The following is a 19047-nucleotide window of genomic DNA, read 5'->3' on the forward strand; positions in this document are numbered from 1 at the left end:
TGTTAGCTCCACCTGGCTGTGTATAGGAAGTGCCAACAGGAACTAAAGAACTTTGGAACTTGTTCTTGGGAGAGCATGTCACACGGCGTGAGCCATAACGCTTTCTCTCTCAAACTACAGGTCCTAGAATTTTGTGTGCAATGGGGCTGCAGAACCTTAGGCCAGGGGGCCAAATCCAGCCCTCCTGTGGTCCCAATATTGCCCTCCAGGTTACCCCAGCCATGCTCCTTCTGCAGACAACAAACGATCAGTGATTTCCTGGCTCTTGTGCAGTTTTTTCCCTCATTCTAAAGGCTGAAATGCCTCTCCTGAGGCGTAGTTACTTACAGCAAGAGCTTTAAGCAAACAGTATGTGGGTACTTTTGACAATGCCCCATTTGCTTTTGGCCATGCTCACCACTGGACTGCGGCCCCCAAGAGCTTTTTGGAATATGACCCACAGGCTGAAAGACGGTCAACACCCCATTAGAAAGCTGAAAGTTGGGTGATACAGGTAGGAGGAGATGCCCTATTCCCACATCTAGTACCAGAGGCAGTGAGCCGATGCGTATCACTTGCTGGGGAACATGGGTGGGAGGGTGCTGTTGCACTCATGTCCTGCCTGTGGGTTCCTGGTTGACCACTGTGTGAACAGAATGCTGGACTAGACGGACCCTTGGTCTGAGCCAGCATGGTCGTCTTATGTTCTTACGTTCTGTGGAGCAAATTCTGTGTGTCTGGCATTTTGTCACCACCTAAATGACTGTTCAGCTGTAAAAAATTAAACTGCATTGGGGCTGACTGGGACCTTTTGGGACAATCAAGTCTACAGCTTTCCACTGCTGTCTCTTGAAATACAAAAGAACATGTGTATGCATGATTATAGCCAGGTCCAAGATCTTGAGGAGTAGCAAAACCGGTTGGTAGTTTTTTGGACGTACACTGATGCTTCCTAATCTATTTGTCTGCCCCTGTCCTAAGTAATATTTACAGCAGTGGATTAAGTCCAGCACAGCCTTAAAGAAACCTTCCTTACAGAGTACAGTCCATAATGCCAGGGACCCTGTATTTCCGTCTCAAATTAGCAGCTGAAAAACTGAAATGAGATCTGGCTGCCCCCTAGTGGCCAGAGACAGGCTTATTTTTGAGTTTGGGCAGTCTTTACAGAGCACATTTTTCACCTCATTTTCACAGCAGCAGCTGTTTGGGTGCAAGAACCATGTGACAAAATGAAGTTACTGTCTCAGAGACCGTGCTTGAATTCATTTTTTTTTTAAATGTGGGGACTAATTAAGATGAACTGTATAAAACTGAGGGGTTTTTAGGTCCACTAAATTGATCCACTGTGTTAGTTTATAAAGTGTGGAGACTCACACTTTTAAACATGGACACATACTGGACACCAGGCCTTCCTGTCCTCCACTCTCTCCCGGAGCATGCTCAAGTTCATATGTTTCTGCTACATTTTTACTAATGATTCTTTGCCTGATGTTTACAGCTGCACATATGGGTGCATATACTAGGCGGGAAATAAGTTATGTAGTTGCTTCATCAGGTGCCTAGCTCACAAAAATCCTAGGTTATCCTAGGTGTTTACTAGGTCATCACTCAATCCAATTTGCAACAGGAGTAAATGGGCATTGACCTCTAAGCCGCTTCATGCACAACCAATCATACTACATGCTAAACCCACTCCAGATCTAGACCACCCACCGCCACTGTGCCAAATGAGTTGAGCAAGTTGGCCTTCTGAAGGTTGCTATTCAGCATTGTCCACAGTGTAGGATGAATGCCTGAAGCTCAGAATTCAGTCCCAGGCCTTTGCAGTTAAGGGATTTTACAAAAACTGGGAAAGGCCTTTGCTGGGGATCCCAGATTGCCTCACTGATTATTTGAGGTCATTACTGGACTAGATGGACCCCTGGTCCAGATAGCCATAGCTCATATCACCTTAAGAAACCTTACATTTTGGGACTATGTTGTAGACATAAACAAAATGACAGAATTTTATACTTCTTGAACAGAATTAGGATGGCACCTCAGGAGAGCCTATTAGCACATTTCTGTCTTTAAAGGGCTGCTTTCCATATTCCCTCCTTATATTTGCATTCTCAATACACGTGTATGGAAGAGGTCACAAAATGGCAGCAGTGGGGCATTTCTGCAAGGAAAGTCTGCATGTCTACCAAACCCTTCTCCCACTGATGTGCTGAAAATGCAGATCAAACACGTGTCTGGCAATCTGTATACTAGACAGATGCATATCTGGAGCTGCTTTCCAGACAATTCCCTTTAGAAAACTTCAGTAGAGAAAAGTAACACAGAAAGTTGCCCAAACGTCACTTCCTTTAAAAATCATCAACACCAAGGGTAGTTTCAACCAAGCAGTCCAGAAGAGGCAGTTATGAGGGAGTCAATAAGGGGGGAAGTTGAGGAGGCTACCTCAGAGCTCTAATTTGTTGCTGCCTTTATAGCCCTGATGATTAAAGTGGGTTCCAATCCTACCATTTCCAAATGGGCAGTCCTCAACTCTGCAGAAAAACTGCAACAAATGTGATGAGTATGTTTTTATTAGTTGTTAATGAATTATGTGAGACAGAGATCGAAAAAAGGTGGTGTTTCAAGTCCACATGCAACAGATTTACAGCTGGCTTTAGAACACAGGATGGGAAGGAAAAGCTTCATAAAAACTGAAAGATCTACATACTTAGGTCAGTATTTCTAAGAACAGAAAATATCACTGCTAGTCCTAGTGGGATTCTATGTTAAGTGTTCTAATAGTTAGCTCATCAGTAGTTTTAAAAGAAATTTGGGTATTGTGAAGAGATGTCAAATGGATTTTATTTGCTTACTAATTAAATAGGTTGATTTCACACCAATATATATTGAACCTCTCTATAAAAATATTTGTTTTGTAAATATTTTTGTACTACAACTGGTATTACTCTCTGGTGTTGCTCTAGATTACAATCAAATAATAATACAGATTTGACACATACCAATATTTAAAAACAATGCAACTGACTGAACATAAGGCATTTGGCAAAAGATAAGGTCAGAGGCATTTGCAATCCAAGTATTAAAATCCAAGATCCTGATCTAGACTAAGTTAGTTATATATGAGTTAGTCGTGACTAACATGGCTTCAGCAGGGCTTGCATGCAACTAATGTTATCTGAACTGGAGCCCAAAAGATGCTGGTCCATGTAACTGAGACTGGAGCCTTTACGTCTATCTACTGTATTTGCAGAGGCTTTATGTAAGAGAGGTATTCATTAATTAAAACTTCTTCCTCTTCTAGAGTTAGGTCCAAATAATCTTCTTCATGTTCTGGGATATCTTCTAAGACTTCATTGACAGCATCTACTTCCATGTCTTCATCTGTTGACGCCCCTGAAGTGCCTAAAATTAGGGAGAAATGTAGTACATGCTGTAGACAAGTCTCTTATTCCCAGACTCAAAAATTTATTTAAGCCCCCTCACCACAGAATTGGCTCTGCTCCGGTAGTGCTTTATTATCAACAGCTGGATTTGTGACAGGGCTTGCATAGGAATCTCTCAGCTGGCCTCTACAATAGCGGACGAGAGGTTCACCAAGCTAGGAAGTGTTTGTTCAGTCTTAAGCCAATTTCAGATTTTATCAAGTAGTAGTATATCAGTGGGGGACAGAGTCATAACTACTTATTTTGACACCAGTATCACAGACACCAGAAGTGCAAAAAACAAACCCCAACTCCAAGGTGTTACTGACTTACACTGGAAACTATTCAAAATAGTATTGGGCAAGGTTAAAAAACAACGATCAAGAGCTAATATAATTTAAACAAAATATTATAAAATGCATACATGAAGCAGAAGCAAAAATGTGAAAACAGGGTTTTTAGATTTAGAGGGGATGAATAAATCAAATTCAGTTTTAGAACACAAAGTGCTTAAAATTTGTACTAAGAACAGATAAGCTTGAAAAAGCCTTTCACATACTAGAGAAGGATTTTAATGAAGAAGAGACTGCAGATGATTTACCTGATGTCAAAGGATGCAAATGGAAGCTGAAGGAACACCAGAAAGGGTTTAAGGAAGAAGATGATCTGGTTCTTTATCTAACAGTGCAACCCTGTACACATCTACTGAGAAGTTCCATTGAGTGCAGTAGGACTTACTTTCAAGTAAGTGAGTATATGACTGCAGTGTAAAGGAACTGTTAATGGCATTAATAGTTTCACATCTTAGGAAAAGGAAAGGAAAGGTTCCTCCTGTGCAAGCACCGGATCATTACTGACCCCTAGAGGGACACTGCTTATGCTGGCATTTTCATGGCAGACTATAGCGGGGTGGTTTGCCATTGCCTTCCCCAGTCATGGCTACCTTTCCCCCAGCAAGCTGGGTACTGATTTTACCGACCTCGGAAGGATGGAAGGCTGAGTCGACCTGACCCGGCTACCCGAGACCCGACTTCTGCTGGGATCGAACTCAGGTCGTGGGGAGAGTTTCGGTTGCAATACTGCCACCTACCACTCTGCGCCACACGAGGCTCTTCACATCTTAAGACCAAAGTAGAGATTGATACAATCATGGAGAAAGCAAGAAAATTCCAGAAAAATGTCTATTTCTGCTTCATTGACTACGCTAAAGCCCTTGATTGTGTGGATCACAACAAACTGTGGCAAATTCTGGAAGAGATGGGAGTACCAGACCACCTTACCTGTCTCCTGAGAAATCTGTACAAGGGTCAAGAAGCAACAGTAAGAACCAGACATGGAACAACCGAGGTTCAAAATTGGGAAAGGAGTACGATAAGGCTGCATATTGTCGCCCTGCTTATTTAACTTATATGCAGAGTACATCATGAGAAACGCCGGGTTAGATGAATCACAGATCGGAATTAAGACTGCCGGGAGAATTATCAACAACCTCAGATACGCAGATGATACCACCCTAATGGCAGAAAGCGAAAGAGGATCTAAAGAGCCTCTTGTTGAGGGTGAAAGAGGAGAGTGCAAAAGCTGGTTTGAAACTCAACATTAAGAAAATGAAGATCATGGCATCTGGCCCCATCACTTCCTGGCATATAGAAGGGGAAGAAATGGAAGCAGTGACAGATTTTATTTTCTTGGGCTCCAAGATCACTGCAGACGGTGACTGTAGCCATGAAATTAAAAGACGCTTGCTCCTTGGGAGGAAAGCTATGGCAAACCTAGACAGCATAGTAAGAAGCAGAGACATCACCTTGCCGACAAAGGTCCGTCTAATCAAAGCTATGGTTTTCCCAGTAGTAATGTATGGCTGTGAGAGCTGGACTATAAGGAAGGCTGAGCGCCGAAGAATTGATGCCTTCGAACTGTGGTGCTGGAGAAGACTCTTACGAGTCCCCTGGACTGCAAGGAGGTCAGATCAGTCCATCCTAAACGAAATCAACCCATTGGAAGGACAGATACTGAAGCTGAAGCTCAAATATTTTGGCCACCTAATGCGAAGAGAAAACTCCCTGGAAAAGACCTTGATGCTGGGAAAGACTGAAGGCAAAAGGAGAAGGGGACAGCAGAGGATGAGATGGCTAGATAGCATCACGGATGCAATGAATATGAACTTGAGCACGCTCCGGGAGAGAGCGGAGGACAGGAAGGCCTGGCGTGCTATGGTCCATGGGGCCACGAAGAGTTGGACACGACTAAACGACTGAACAACAACAACAACAAATATTGATACAGCTTTCACAGTGCAATCCTATGCATGCTTACTCAAAGTATGATCCACTGTGTTCAATGGAGCTTTCTTCCAGGAAAATGGACACATGACTGCAGTCTTAGAAACTCAAATAAGCATATTGGGGGGAAAGTGCCTTGAAATAGCAGTAGAATTACAGAATGGGAAGAACAAAGATTGAGTGGTAAATGCAATATGGAAAGGCCCTGAATCAGCCTTTCCCAACTTAGTGCTCTGGTGGACTACAACTCCCAGGATCCTTCAGCCAGCATGGCTGGCTGGGGACTGCTGGGAGTCATAATCCAACACAACTGGAGGGCATCAAGTTGGGGAAGGCTGCCCTAAATTGATGGTCGAAGTTTCAGTTTATTTCATCAGTAATAATGTGTCCTCCAGATGTTTTCGACTACAAATCCCACAATCTGGCCATTTTGGTTGGGGCTGATGGGAGTTGTAGTCCAAAATATCTGGAGGATGCAAGTCGCTTACTCATGGTTTATTCAGATGTATCCCATCTAGCTCCAAAAAGGTGGAGGGAATTACATTTTTAACCAACAATAAACAAACAAAAGTTCATATATAGATAGGGGTTTTCCCTTTAAAACAATGGCAGATTATCAAAGAGAGCTAATAATCAAAAGGAGTTTTTTTTTAGTAATTTAAAGTTAGAGGAGGTTGAAGCTGTAGTTTTAAACGACATGACAACAGAGGATAAAAGAAATAAAGAAGGCAGTGAAGGTAGTGCTGGCTGTGATGGCACCATGGCTAGCTTTAGCAGGACAGCGTTTAATTGTAAAGTTCCATCTCATTCTGACGAGTAATTAGTGACAAATGGAAGCTCATTATTACCTTGTGATTTCCCCCCTCTATTTTGATCTTCTTCTTCCTCTCTCCTCTTATCTTTTTTTGGATAAAAAAAAATTGAATCATGTCAAATTTGATGACCTTGAATGTGACTTGGTTGAATAATCCATTAAAAAGGATACCAAAATTAGATCTAATTTTTACACAAGCAGGAGGAAAGACTGATCGAAGGGATGTGGAAAGGGATGTTCTATCATCCCCCTGCACAAACAAAAACAAAAGGGATAGCAACTGGCATAGCCACACATACTTCTTCGTTAATATATAAAAGATACAGAGAGAAGATAATTTCATCTAAAGCAGCTCTTAAAAGAATCTAAGTTATTTGGGCCAAGACTTTGGATAGATTTATTGTACTGTGCCCGCTGCCCCCCCCCCCCGAATTCTGATTAATAGGCAGCAGTCACAAGCTTTGTATCTTTAGAAAGGTGTAAGACAAGGCTGCCCACTGTCAGTTTTAATATTTGATATAAGCACTGAAGTTCTAGCCAAAATGGTCAGATTAGATTCTGATGTCCATGGGATGGCTGTGGGTGTCAAGACATAGAAGATGGCACCGGAGAAGATGCTATATTTCCCCTGCCCCTCTGGGAAAGCCAAGAATTTCAGTTACAAAGTTAAATGAGTTCTCAAAATGTTTTTGAGATTGAGCGGAATACAGAGTTAATCAGACAAAATCCAAGTAAATGTAGATCCAACAACTAAAGTGGAAATCACCCCACTTGCATAAAGCTAAGAAAAAACATGTTGAGGTGCTTTTTTCAGAGGACATAAAAGTTCTATTTAAAAATATTGCCCCCCCCCCCCCCCAATCAAGATAAAATGACAAACATTGGAGTGGTCAAAATTAAAACTTGTTTGACTCACCAGGATCACTGTGATCAAAATGTTATTTATTTAATTTCAGTCCTGCCTTTCCACCAGAAATGGCGCTTAATAGCTTGCCTAGGTTTCTTTTCTTTCTTAAGATGATGTTAGCATTGTCTGAGAAAAGAGCAGAACTTTGGAACTACGAAATCTTCAGGATAAAGGCTAGAGTTTTGTGGGGGGGGGGGGAATGAGGGGTGTGGCATTACCAAACATAAACCAATCATTATTCCTACCCAGTCATACTAACTGCCCTTTGCCTATGGTGGGAGTCCAGTGAGGATAATATGTGCTAGGATATTAAACAGCTGGGACTAGCAATCCCTCAAATTCCATTTATTTATTTAAGAGGAGAATATGATTTATTTTGCTTAAGGACACTATTCAAAACTATCTATCATTGTGATTCCAAGACTTTTAAATTCAGGATTTGCTTTAAAAAGTTCAGAGAGCACATGTGGTTACTCGGCCACTGACTGCTTTTGAATCTGTGCTGGAAATGTAGGAAAGACTTTTGCCAAAAATGTATAATCTATGGATGAGTTGATACCAGCAGATAATGAAGTAAGTTTTGGAAAGGAGAACTCAAGATCCCTATTGGAACATCCCAATGGAGGAAGATGAATATGGTTGGTGCTACAATCTCAGCCAACTATGCAATAAAATAAAAAATATATAAAGTCTTGGGATAAAAGTATTAGAAGTTTCTTGGGGAATTACAGGATATTATATCCTCATGATCCCACAGTTATAAAATATCTTTGGTGAGGAAAGATAATGGGTTCTTGGTGGAGAATCTTTTGACAGAAGTGTAGCTGTTACTTTGTTAAATACTGGAAAAATCCTAAATTGGCCTCAATCAAGAAATGGTGTAGGAAAATCTGGCACATGATGGTTAAGATGAAACTATTAGCAATCATGAATATAAAGGCAGGTCAGGATGATGCAATGTTTCTGTTTAAGACACAATTGGAGAAATTCATGGTGTTTTGGAACAACAAATAAAACACGCATCTGGAAAGGTCAGTATTATAAATGCAGGCGACATAAATATAACCGGTTCACATCAGCCATCTTTTTTAATACATTATTTTCACGTTTGTCTTTTTTCTCCTATAATAGTAATCATTATCATCTCTCAGCTGTACAGTAACACAGAGAAACTAACTCAGGATTCAGTAGGTGCCACAGTTAGATGTAATTTGAAAAGTTGTGCGTCAGTTTTACAGTGTTAAATCAACAGAAGGCATCTTTGGGGACAAACCGAGAATATGGAGAACTAGGCACTTTGAGAAGTTAGGACAGGCTTACACATGCATGTCATGTGATTAAAAACTCACAGCTGAATGTGTGAAGTGCCTCCATAGTTCTATGTGGTAGAGCGCATATCTGCACGCAGAAGGTCCCAGGTTCGATTCCCAGCTTCTCCAGGTAGGGCGAGGTAAGACTACTGCCTGAAACCCCTGAGAGCCACTGCCGGTCAGTGTCAACAGTACAGGGCTAGATGGACCCAGGGTCTGACTCAGTGTAAGGCAGCTCGCTAATGGTATAGTACAGCGTTTTGACTTAACACTGGGTGACATGAAATTCTCTCTGTAATGGCTCAATCGCACAGGTGAGGCATCTCTTTCATGGTACAGTAAAAAAAAATGACAATGATGCATCTGTGACCGTGACCATGTATAATGGAATTCCCACAATGCAGCTGTGTCCTGTCCTCCCCACCTCTGCTGGTGCTTTGTGCTACAGAAAAGCCCAGAACTCCTTCCTTCCTGATTTTATAATCCTAGGTCCCCCAGAGTGTAGCCCTTTTACCTGCAGAATCGACAGGAGAATCTTTTGATGAACTGGATTCATCTGAGGGAGTGGTGCTGTCCGAAGGGGTCTGTAGTTCAGAAGGAAGGGATCCCCCGTAATGACCAAGTGTGTGTACGGCCAGCTGAATGTTGCCTTTGAACAATTTCAGAGCTTCCTCTACTGCCTCAGGATTAAAGCCTAGGTATACCAACTAGACAATAAAAATACAAGGAAGAGGTACACATTATAATTACTCACATTTTTATTGCACCCTTCCTCCAAGGAACTCAGACTGGTATTTTCGCCTCAGAACAGCCCCATGAACTAGCTTAGTCTGAGGGGAGTGGGGTGGGGAGGGAGAGACGTTTGCCCAAGACCACTCCTGGATCTTCAGGGCTGAACAGGAAGTGGGGTTTTCACTTACTCTTGCACCACACTGAAAGAGGTACAGTTGGGGGAAGGTGTACCTTTAACTGTAAATATATCCAAGAATTGAAGGCCATACCATTGGCTCAGAATAACTGCTGAGCTTTCAGCCCGGTCTGTGAATCAACTCACTTATCCGTAAAATGTGGGAATTCCTTACATATGGTGGCGCATAGGTCAGTGAAATACCCCTACTACTGCAAGTAAGAAGTAAAAGATGACGCAGTTAGAGGTGATCCACTCATTTTTTGAGGCAGAAGAAATGCCAAAATTGGGAACACTGTACATACGGATATACCCAAGCATAATGCTTCCCATGTATACTGGCTGGCCCAATGTGTATGGAGATCTTTCCACATTTGAACTGTCCCACTAACTTAGATCTGGAACCAGTGCCGATGCAAACTCTGCATCTGTGGAATGGACTTTGGAACAATTCCTGTGGCTATCTGCACATGGAAACATTTGGTCAGAATGGATCTTCTTTGGAACAGACGAACCTGCGAGCTCAAAAACAAAAAACGAAACACACTGCAAGACTCAGTTTGCAGCTTATGAAATTATGTTTTAATGTATCTGTATCTACTGGAATAATTGCAAAATCAATTTGATAGATACAAAATCGAGTAAGTCATATAGAATATGAAAATAATCATTGCCCTGAGGTGACATGCAAAGACTGCAAACAATACACACAGAGCAAAATGGATTCTTGTTTATGGTCATGAGACATTCCATACTGAGACCAGAAGTACTGAGCTGCTGAACACTCCAGTGGGTGACTTGATGGGGCTTGCACATTTCTTACAATGTTAGCTCCTCTTCTTCTTTGCTATATGTGGAGATGCCCGAGCAGGTTCTCTTTTAGCTACAACTAAATCATATGATCTACCAAAAGCCTTTTGTAAAGGGATGAATAGATTGTAGCAAACTGGAAGTGGAAATTAATGAGACCTTAGAGCAGAAGTGGCCCTCCAAATGCTGTTGGACAGAAATTCCCATCAGCTCTAGCCAGCATAGCCAATGGTGAAGGATGATGGGATGTGTGTCGAACATCTGGAGGGCCACACCTTCCCCATCCCTGCCTAAGAGGAAGAAAACAAAATAGTGGCTCTACAGACACCAAAGTGGGAATGTAAGACAGCCTAAAAATTGTTAAGAGGACAAACTGAACCGTTGGCCTCAAAGGGACTAGAATCCACACCCCGCCAAACATATGTTCTCTATTTACCTGATCAATAGTTTCCTGGGAAATGTTAAGCTGGTCCCCCGGCACTGGATCATCATCATCTGGCAGAAGTAGCAGGGGGTTATCAAATATAATCTAGAGCAGACAATAAACAGTGGTTTGCATACAAACTGAAAAAGTGTCTGCCTCCCCAGTTTGCACAGAAGTCAGACTCACAAACATTTGAAAAGACTCTTCGGAAAAAAACTATTTTTTTCCAGACTGCTCCCTTTCAGCAAGCTCTTATCTAGCTAGAGGTGCCTTTTACTGTGCATGAGGGCTTCAAATACTTTCTAGCGTCTGGGATCTTCATTACAATTTTAGGGCAAGACTTAAACCTACTTCACTGGAGTAATGCTTCCTGCACTGCAAAACTGTAGTGCAGTTTTGCCAAGGCGGCTAATGTAAGAGATTCTATAGGCACCCTTCTTCAGGTGATCTACCTTTACTGCTTCAGACCAAATGGTTCACCTCTCTCAGTATCTCATCTCAAACAGTGGCTAGTCCCAGATGCTTCAAATGTAACACATCACTGTAACCAACATTTCTTTCACTTCTGTTTATACTGAAACATCGACAGAAAATTAGCATGAAACCTGCAAGTGATGACTCCATAGTACAACAGTTATACAGTAGCAGTGCAGTACTATTTTATCTTCCTAAATAAATCAGAACAATTTGGCCTCTGGACAGCTTATGGATCATCTGGTATTTCCCTAATTTGGAAATGCCCAGAGATAAGAGTTAGTGTGGTTATGGGATTTCTGTACAGTAATTTTTAACTAGTACTTAAGTAAAACAGTCACAAAAGCCAAATGTTCCACTTTTGTCCTTGCTGCAACTGAATACAAGTGAGTAGTGACAAACTACTGAATACAAGTGAGTAGTGACAGTCTTACACAAACCTACTTGATTATGGACATCATTACTGGAAACCCTGATCTTCTACCCGACCTTGAGGGGTGATATCTACTGGACTTTTCCTATTGTGCACCCTCAGGTGTTTTTGTTGGTATTTGGGGAAAGCTCATATCCCAAGGATAGAAGCTCCTGAGTGCTATTTTGGTATCTCCAGTTAAAGAAGGACCAGGGACCATGTACCTCATGTACCTATTTGCCCTTTCCCAGCCTGGTGCCTCCAGAGGTTATGGACTTCAAATCCCATCAGGCCCAGCCTACATGGCCAATGGTAAGGAATGCTGGGATGTATAGACCATAACATCTGGAGGGCACCAGGTTGCATCTTTCCGTTAGATGCTTGGTCAAAATTATTCATCTTGTTGGTGTTTAATTTTTGATAGTCTTTTGATTATATCGGGCATGAAAGGCTGTTTGGGGGTTTTGCTTTTGATATATTACTGCAGTGACCACCTTACCTGTCTCCTGAGAAACCTGTACAAGGGTCAAGAAGCAACAGTAAGAACCGGACATGGAACAACTGATTGGTTCAAAATTGGGAAAGGAGTATGACAAGGCTGTATATTGTTGCCCTGCTTATTTAACTTATATGCAGAGTACATCATGAGAAACGCCGAGTTGGATGAATCACAGGTCGGAATTAAGATTGCCGGGAGAATTATCAACAACCTCAGATACGCAGACGATACCACCCTAATGGCAGAAAGCGAAGAGTATCTAAAGAGCCTCTTGTTGACGGTGAAAGTGGAGAGTGCAAAAGCTGGTCTGAAACTCAACATTAAAAAAACTCAGATCATGGCATCTGGCTCCATCACTTCCTGGCATATAGAAGGGGAAGAAATGGAAGCAGTGACAGATTTTATTTTCTTGGGCTCCAAGATCACCGCAGACAGTGACTGTAGCCATGAAATTAAAAGACGCTTGCTCCTTGGGAGGAAAGCTATGGCAAACCTAGACAGCATAGTAAGAAGCAGAGACGTCAACTTGCCGACAAAGGTCCGTATAATCAAAACTATGGTTTTCCCAGTAGCAACATATGGCTGTGAGAGCTGGACTATAAGGATGGCTGAGCGCCGAAGAATTGATGCTTTCGAATTGTGGTGTTGGAGAAGACTCTTACGAGTTGCCTGGACTGCAAGGAGGTCAAATCCATCCTAAAGGAAATCAACCCTGAGTGCTCATTGGAAGAACAGATACTGAAGCTGAAGGTCAAATATTTTGGCCACCTAATGCGAAGAGAAAACTCCCTGGAAAAGACCCTGATGCTAGGAAAGATTGAAGGCAAGAGGAGAAGGGGACGGCAGAGGATGAGATGGCTAGATAGCATCACCAATGCAATGAATATGAACTTGAGCACACTCCGGGAGAGAGCGGAGGAAAGGAAGGCCTGGCGTGCTATGGTCCATGGGGTCACAAAGAGTCGGACACAACTTAACGACTGAACAACAACAACAATTTTAAAAACAGAATAAATAAATTATATACCCGGGGCAGTATCCAAAGGGCTGTTTTAGGTACATTCAGAGTAGATTGATTTAAATCAAGGCAATCTGAATAATTGATTTAAATCTCAATTTTCCCATTTTGAAATCCATATATTTCCTGAGCAAGCATGGATTCTAAGAAAGTACTGATTTGTAAATAAAGAGAGTGTTCATGTAACGAAAAGGTGTAATTCAGAACTTTGGCTATGCTAGAGCACATGCCTTTTATACTGTACATTTATGTCTGCTTATAGATAAGGCATGTACACATGTAAGGACACCAAGCAAGATCACTCACTTGAAAACTAAGGCTTCAGTCCTATGCATCCTTATCTAGAAAGTGGCCCTACTGAACAAGCAGATCTTACATCTGAGTAAACATACACAAGAATGGGCAGTAAGAACCGTCCTGAACTTTCCAGAAGCCAGAGACAGCAGTTACTGTGGAACACAGTGTTTCTTCACATGAGAGGGAAAATGAACGTCCATTTTTTTTATTGGTAGAGTCATAACTATTAATAATTTCAGGGCTGAACAAAAAAGCTGGGTTTAAAATAGGAGTACAATACCTGATCACCCATATGGGCTCAAGTGGATGATCCTGATGAGATACAGGATAGTAACTCCTGGATTCTGGTCCCTGTGATGACTTGCTAGGCTCTGGCTCCCAGTATCAAACTATTTATTTATTTAAAAAATTTCTTCGCCGCCTTCCAGGGCAGAAGCCCTCCCAAGTGGCTCACAGCAATAAACTATAAACTATAATATAAGTACATAAACTATGGTGCTGTGAAGATGTTTTCCCCACATCCTTTACAAAGAAAAGCAACTTAACCAAGAAAAGCAGCCCTCTTATGAACTTTTCTGAAGTTCATAAGAGAATCACAAACTCAGTTTTAGGAAATCATATGAACGCATTAAGTTCAGATTTCATTTTAAACTATGTTATTAAAAAAATATAGCTGAAAGGTTTTCTTTTAAATCCAATTTAAAATCTAAGAGAGCTATTAAAAATAGTTCATTTTCATCCACCCTGGGTGAACCCAAGGAAGGCCTTTGACTTGTTTCATGGGATGTTTGACTTTTTTTTTCTTTGAACAGCAGATCCCTGTGCCATACTACACATTGCTTTTGCAATTTGCTATGGAGCATTGGGGGCTGGTGCCTGAGAAACATATGACTATAGAGTTGCTGGGCATGTAAACTGCATGGTTCTTTCGATCACAGCCTCTAATGTCTGGAGCAAAACATTTTTCAGTATTGGGCCAAGTCAAGTTTCTCCACGTGAAACCTACCAGAGGAACCCAAATGTGTGACTATCACAGTTATACAGATATATAAAAAGAATATTCGTGCAGCACAATTTGTGCTTGCAAGTTAAAAATTAGAATTCCTACCCACCACACACACAATTTGTTCCAAATCTATTTACAATTGCGCTGTCGATTAAAATTGGATGAAATTCTCACCTAAAATATTTTGACCCCATCTCTAATTCTCTTTTTCCCTTTCATAACACAAGCTGATGATAATTCCTGATTATTTGGGGGTACTTTTGACCTTTATAATATGCAAAATAATCGGGAATTTCTGTACCTGAAGCTCCTTCAACTAAATTACGAATTCTCAGCAGAGGTGTCAAAGCCTGTCTCTAACAACCCAAGCATGTTCACTCCAAGATACGTTCCACGGAATAAAATGGGATTTTCTGGTAAGTGTGCTTAGGACTGCAGCCTAAGAGAATTGGTGTAATTCCTTTTGATAATTGACAATAACCAGAATTTAAAGGATTTTGGAGGTGCTTTTTTGTTTTTGGTAGCTGAAAGCATCCAAATCCAACTCTCTTGCTGGATGCCACTGGCCATCCTTAAACTAGAACTGCAAGAGAGGAGTCACAAATGCAGACACTACTTCTTACTTCAACAGCCACTCTTCTATTTGGCTAGGAAGAAAACTGTCCAAATTGAACTTTTTGCTCCCTCTTCCTTCTTTGCTCAGGGAACTTTATAGCTGAAATCCCTTTTGTTTTGCTTTGTGGATCCAGCTGCAGGAAGTCTTAGGATGCAAAATGTTCAAAGTTCTCCACAGCAGCAGCGCACTTAAGTGTAGTGAAACCTGATTCACCAGCTTAGAGCTGATGTGTTTAACAGACAAAAGAAGCAGTAATATTATTGTCTGCGAAGTGAAGAAGGCCAAAAAACATATAAATCCAACAAACTTTAACATTCTTCCAAAAAATGCAGGCTTTCCCGCAGCACAATAAAGGGTCTAGAAAAGCATTTACCTTAGATGCAAGCGAAAGGTCTCCTTTTGCCTTGTGAAGAGCTTCTCTAGCAGCTCGCTCTGGGTAACCCAGACTCTTCAAGGAGTTAATATCCTCTAATCGCTTTCTCCTTTTAGCTTTTTCCTCTTTCCTTTTTTGAGCTTTTTCCTATATGAGTAGAACAGTAAGAAGTTTATTTACTAGATAAGAAAGGTGCATACCCGAAAATGCATCTCTTGCTGCTTTGATACCTCTATTCTTTTTCTGATGCTTTTCTTCCCGCACTATTTCAAGCGAAAACACACTTCCTTGTTCTTCATGAAGGACCTGACTAAAACTGCAGTCCTCCGACCACCTACAGCGATGGCTCTGAAGAAAGCGTATTTTCTTCCAGAACGTAGGGCTGTGCTTTGGACCGATTTAGACCCCGTCTGCTTCGACTCGGATCCAAAGCGAGATTCAGATATCCGAATAACTCGTTTTTGGCATTTTCCCATTGACTTGCATGGGAAAACACAAACGGCTGTACCTTTTTCAGTTTCCATGATCCATATAGGAAATCTGGGGAACTTTCAGCCCCCATGTAGGGGTGTCCATCTGCCAAATTTCAGACAATTTGGCCCGGTAGATTTTGTGCTAGGCGCAGGTGAAATTTGATTCTTTCAACAAAAACTCTCTATGCAGAGAGCTGTAACTTCACCGGTTGCTCAGAAGTCCATGACATTTGGGGAACTCTCAGCCCCCATGGAGAGGATCCCACCTGCCAAATTTCAGACAGTTTGGCCTAGTAGGTTTTGTGCTAGGCACAGGTAAAATGTGCTGTTCTCAGAAACTCAAACCAAACTCAGAAGGGATATTGAAGCGGGAAAGATTACTATCCCTAATCTCTGCTGTAGGTTTCTTTAAGTGCAAACAACCCCTTTCCCCTAGTACTTTCCTATTCAGAATCACAGTCAATGACCTCAGGCTTTCAGTGGTCTTGTCTGACGAAGGCAGCAAGACACAGCAAGCAACCCTGCCAGGAAAGCACATTGAATCGAACTATGGAAACCTCTGCCTTGTGGACCCGTATTTCCCCCACTGTATTTCCTCTATTGTGGCCTGCCTAGGCCCCCAAGCCTCTTGGGGCCAGAGATGGAGAGCATGCAGGAGTTCCGGCACTAACAGCCTTCTGTTTGCCCCTGTTGCCTGCCTGCTGGGATGTGGGGGCCTCTTACCCAAGCAAGACCAATTGGTGCTGCCTCCTTAAGTGCAGGAGCAGGCTGCTGGTGGTGTAGTGCCCGGGCTGTTGCCCCCTGCTCAGAGATGGCTTGCAGTGGCAGCACACGGCAGTGCTGGGATCCACTACCACCTCAAAGTGGTCCCACAAGATGCTGCCCTGACATTTCTGTGGAGACAGAGACTGCCTGCCTTGAGTCTCTGGGGTCACCACGTGAGCAGGGGGCACAGTGGGAGAGGGGTCAGGTGCTAGAGCCTCTGCCTGCCGCTCGTCCTCTCCCACACCCTGGAGGATCTCCTCCTTTTGATCCTCCACCACGCTGAGGACATCAAACGCCTCTGACATGATGTCCATCAGCGGGCTCCCCTCTTCTATTACAGGAGGAGATGATGCTCCTCTGCAACAGTGCTGCTGCTCCTGCCTGCACCAGCCTCCTCAAACAGTGACCTCCTGGCACTGCAACTTGCCGCTGCACTCTGCTGCCCTGCTACTCCAGGACGCAGTATCTGGACTGGGGGAGAGCCAGCTTGCCTACCAGTGCTGCTACCCCCAGCGGCACCTTGCCCACCTCTGCCCCTGCCAACAACACTCCAGAGATACCTCGCATTGGGCTTGCTTGCTTTGTCACACAGTGCAGTATTATATAATTTAAGTAATAGATCTGTGTGTGTGTGTGTGTTGCTTTGCCCACTGTTTTTGGAAATGTGGACTGTGTGTATTCCTTTGACATACAGAGTTTGCTTGTCCACACAGCACACACACACGAGCAAAAGAAAAGCAAACACTAAAATAGCAAGGGGGGGGGGGCGCTAAGTATAATCCTAACAGAAAAAAGACTTTTTTTATTTTTTTAGGGAAAAGAGATAAAAAATGGGAAGACATACAGGAATTGAGAAGGGGGGGGTGGAGGGAAGCCAACAAGAAGCAGAAGACATATACATACATACATCTAAAAATATAAAATAGACAGAGTTAAAGTAATGGCAAACTAATGGTTGAGAGAGAATTGAAAAGGGGTGTGTGTGTGTGTGTGTGTGTGTGTGAGAGAGAAGATAAGCAACTGAAGTGAAATTTTCTGGATTTTTAAATGAACAAACAAGAAGAATGAATGGTAAACCTATTACAGAAGGTTGAGGTGGGGAGAGACTAAGACCCAGAGAGGAAAAACTCAGTACTAAATGTTTGGGTTTTAAAATAAGGAATCTACAACAGAAAGAACTAGAATGGGAAGGAAGCAGACAAACACACGCCTCTAGCCAAATACATTCACACGGAGTCCTGTCCAGTAACACCACCTCTCTCACAATGAGCAAACAGAGGATGATCTCTCCAGTAAGTTAACTCCAGTATTCCTCCCCCCCACCCTCTGCCACAGTCACTGATTGGAGACTGCGGGGTTACATTCAGCCCTAATTTGGCAACTAGAGTTGCCGTTCGCTAAAGCTCCCTCCCTCCCCCCTCCTCTTCTGCCCCTCCTGGATCTCTCTCAAAGTGATATATTTGGCACCTCCACCTCCACCTCCTCGCCCCTTCCCCCTCCTTCTCCCAGATCTCTCTGGATACATTTGGCGTCAGCCTGTCTGGGCTGCTCAGAAGGCATCAAAAGAGCTACGAATCTCCGAAGCAGACGAGGCACCTCGTCAATGAGCTGCTTCGCTTCAAGGTGCCTCGGTGCTCTTCTGATCCACCTCGTATCACGCCGAGGCACCTCCATATCAGCCCACTTCGCCTCGTTATTTGAGCTTTGGACTAAGGCGGTGCAAAGCCCTACCATGAAAGCTTCCCCCAAAGAATGTCAATACTGCTCCTTAAGCTCACAAGTCTGGAAGCTGTTCGGAGATTTGGCACTTTTAAATGGTGAAAAACAGCAGGTAACTAATACCACCTCTGATCCTAGCAACGCGAGGATCCAGCTCTTTGGCCATTGTAGGAGAAATCCCACTCTTGAAATGTGTGTGCGTGGGGGGGGGAGTTGTCATGCAGCAACACACATGCCAACAACTATGTCAAAGAGGTTGGTGATATTGAGCTTATCCTTGTATCCCAATACTTACTGCATTACGATATGTAACACACCCTTATAGTATGGCATGGTACCTCCCTGGCATTATACCTCTCTCCTGTTGGAAATATGACTAGCAGCATGATCCACATTTCCATCACAAGCTCGGAGACCCAAACGAGCTTCCTGAGCGGAGAATCCCAGAAGTAACAAGCTATTGATCTTTTCAGGATCTATGCACAATTCTTGAAATAAGCCATGGGCCTGTACAGAGAAAGAAGCAGACAGGGAAATAAA

General features: G+C 42.7%; 1 protein-coding gene across 4 annotated transcripts in view; it reads right to left on the reverse strand.

Annotated features, from left to right (window-relative positions):
* Positions 1–2533: 2533 nt before the first annotated feature.
* Positions 2534–19047, reverse strand: part of NUB1 (negative regulator of ubiquitin like proteins 1) — a 36610-nt gene continuing 20096 nt past the window's right edge. For 2 of the 4 annotated variants that reach the window (XM_084859378.1, XM_084859380.1), the window contains exons 11-16: positions 18862–19014; positions 15551–15697; positions 10868–10960; positions 9229–9421; positions 6532–6582; positions 2534–3381 (exon numbers count right to left, since the gene is read on the reverse strand). In XM_084859378.1, coding sequence (XP_084715504.1) covers positions 3215–3381; positions 6532–6582; positions 9229–9421; positions 10868–10960; positions 15551–15697; positions 18862–19014 — 804 coding nt within the window. In that variant the 3' untranslated portion in view covers positions 2534–3214. Of the gene's footprint in view, positions 3382–6531; positions 6583–9228; positions 10609–10748; positions 10961–15550; positions 15698–18861; positions 19015–19047 lie in introns of all 4 variants that reach the window. The other 2 variants (XR_014792460.1, XM_084859379.1) reach the window with 2 other exon arrangements.

Source organism: Heloderma suspectum, chromosome 5 (genome assembly GCF_057233095.1).
Source record: "Heloderma suspectum isolate Gila_16-S chromosome 5, 16-S_ref, whole genome shotgun sequence".
Taxonomy (NCBI): domain Eukaryota; kingdom Metazoa; phylum Chordata; class Lepidosauria; order Squamata; family Helodermatidae; genus Heloderma; species Heloderma suspectum.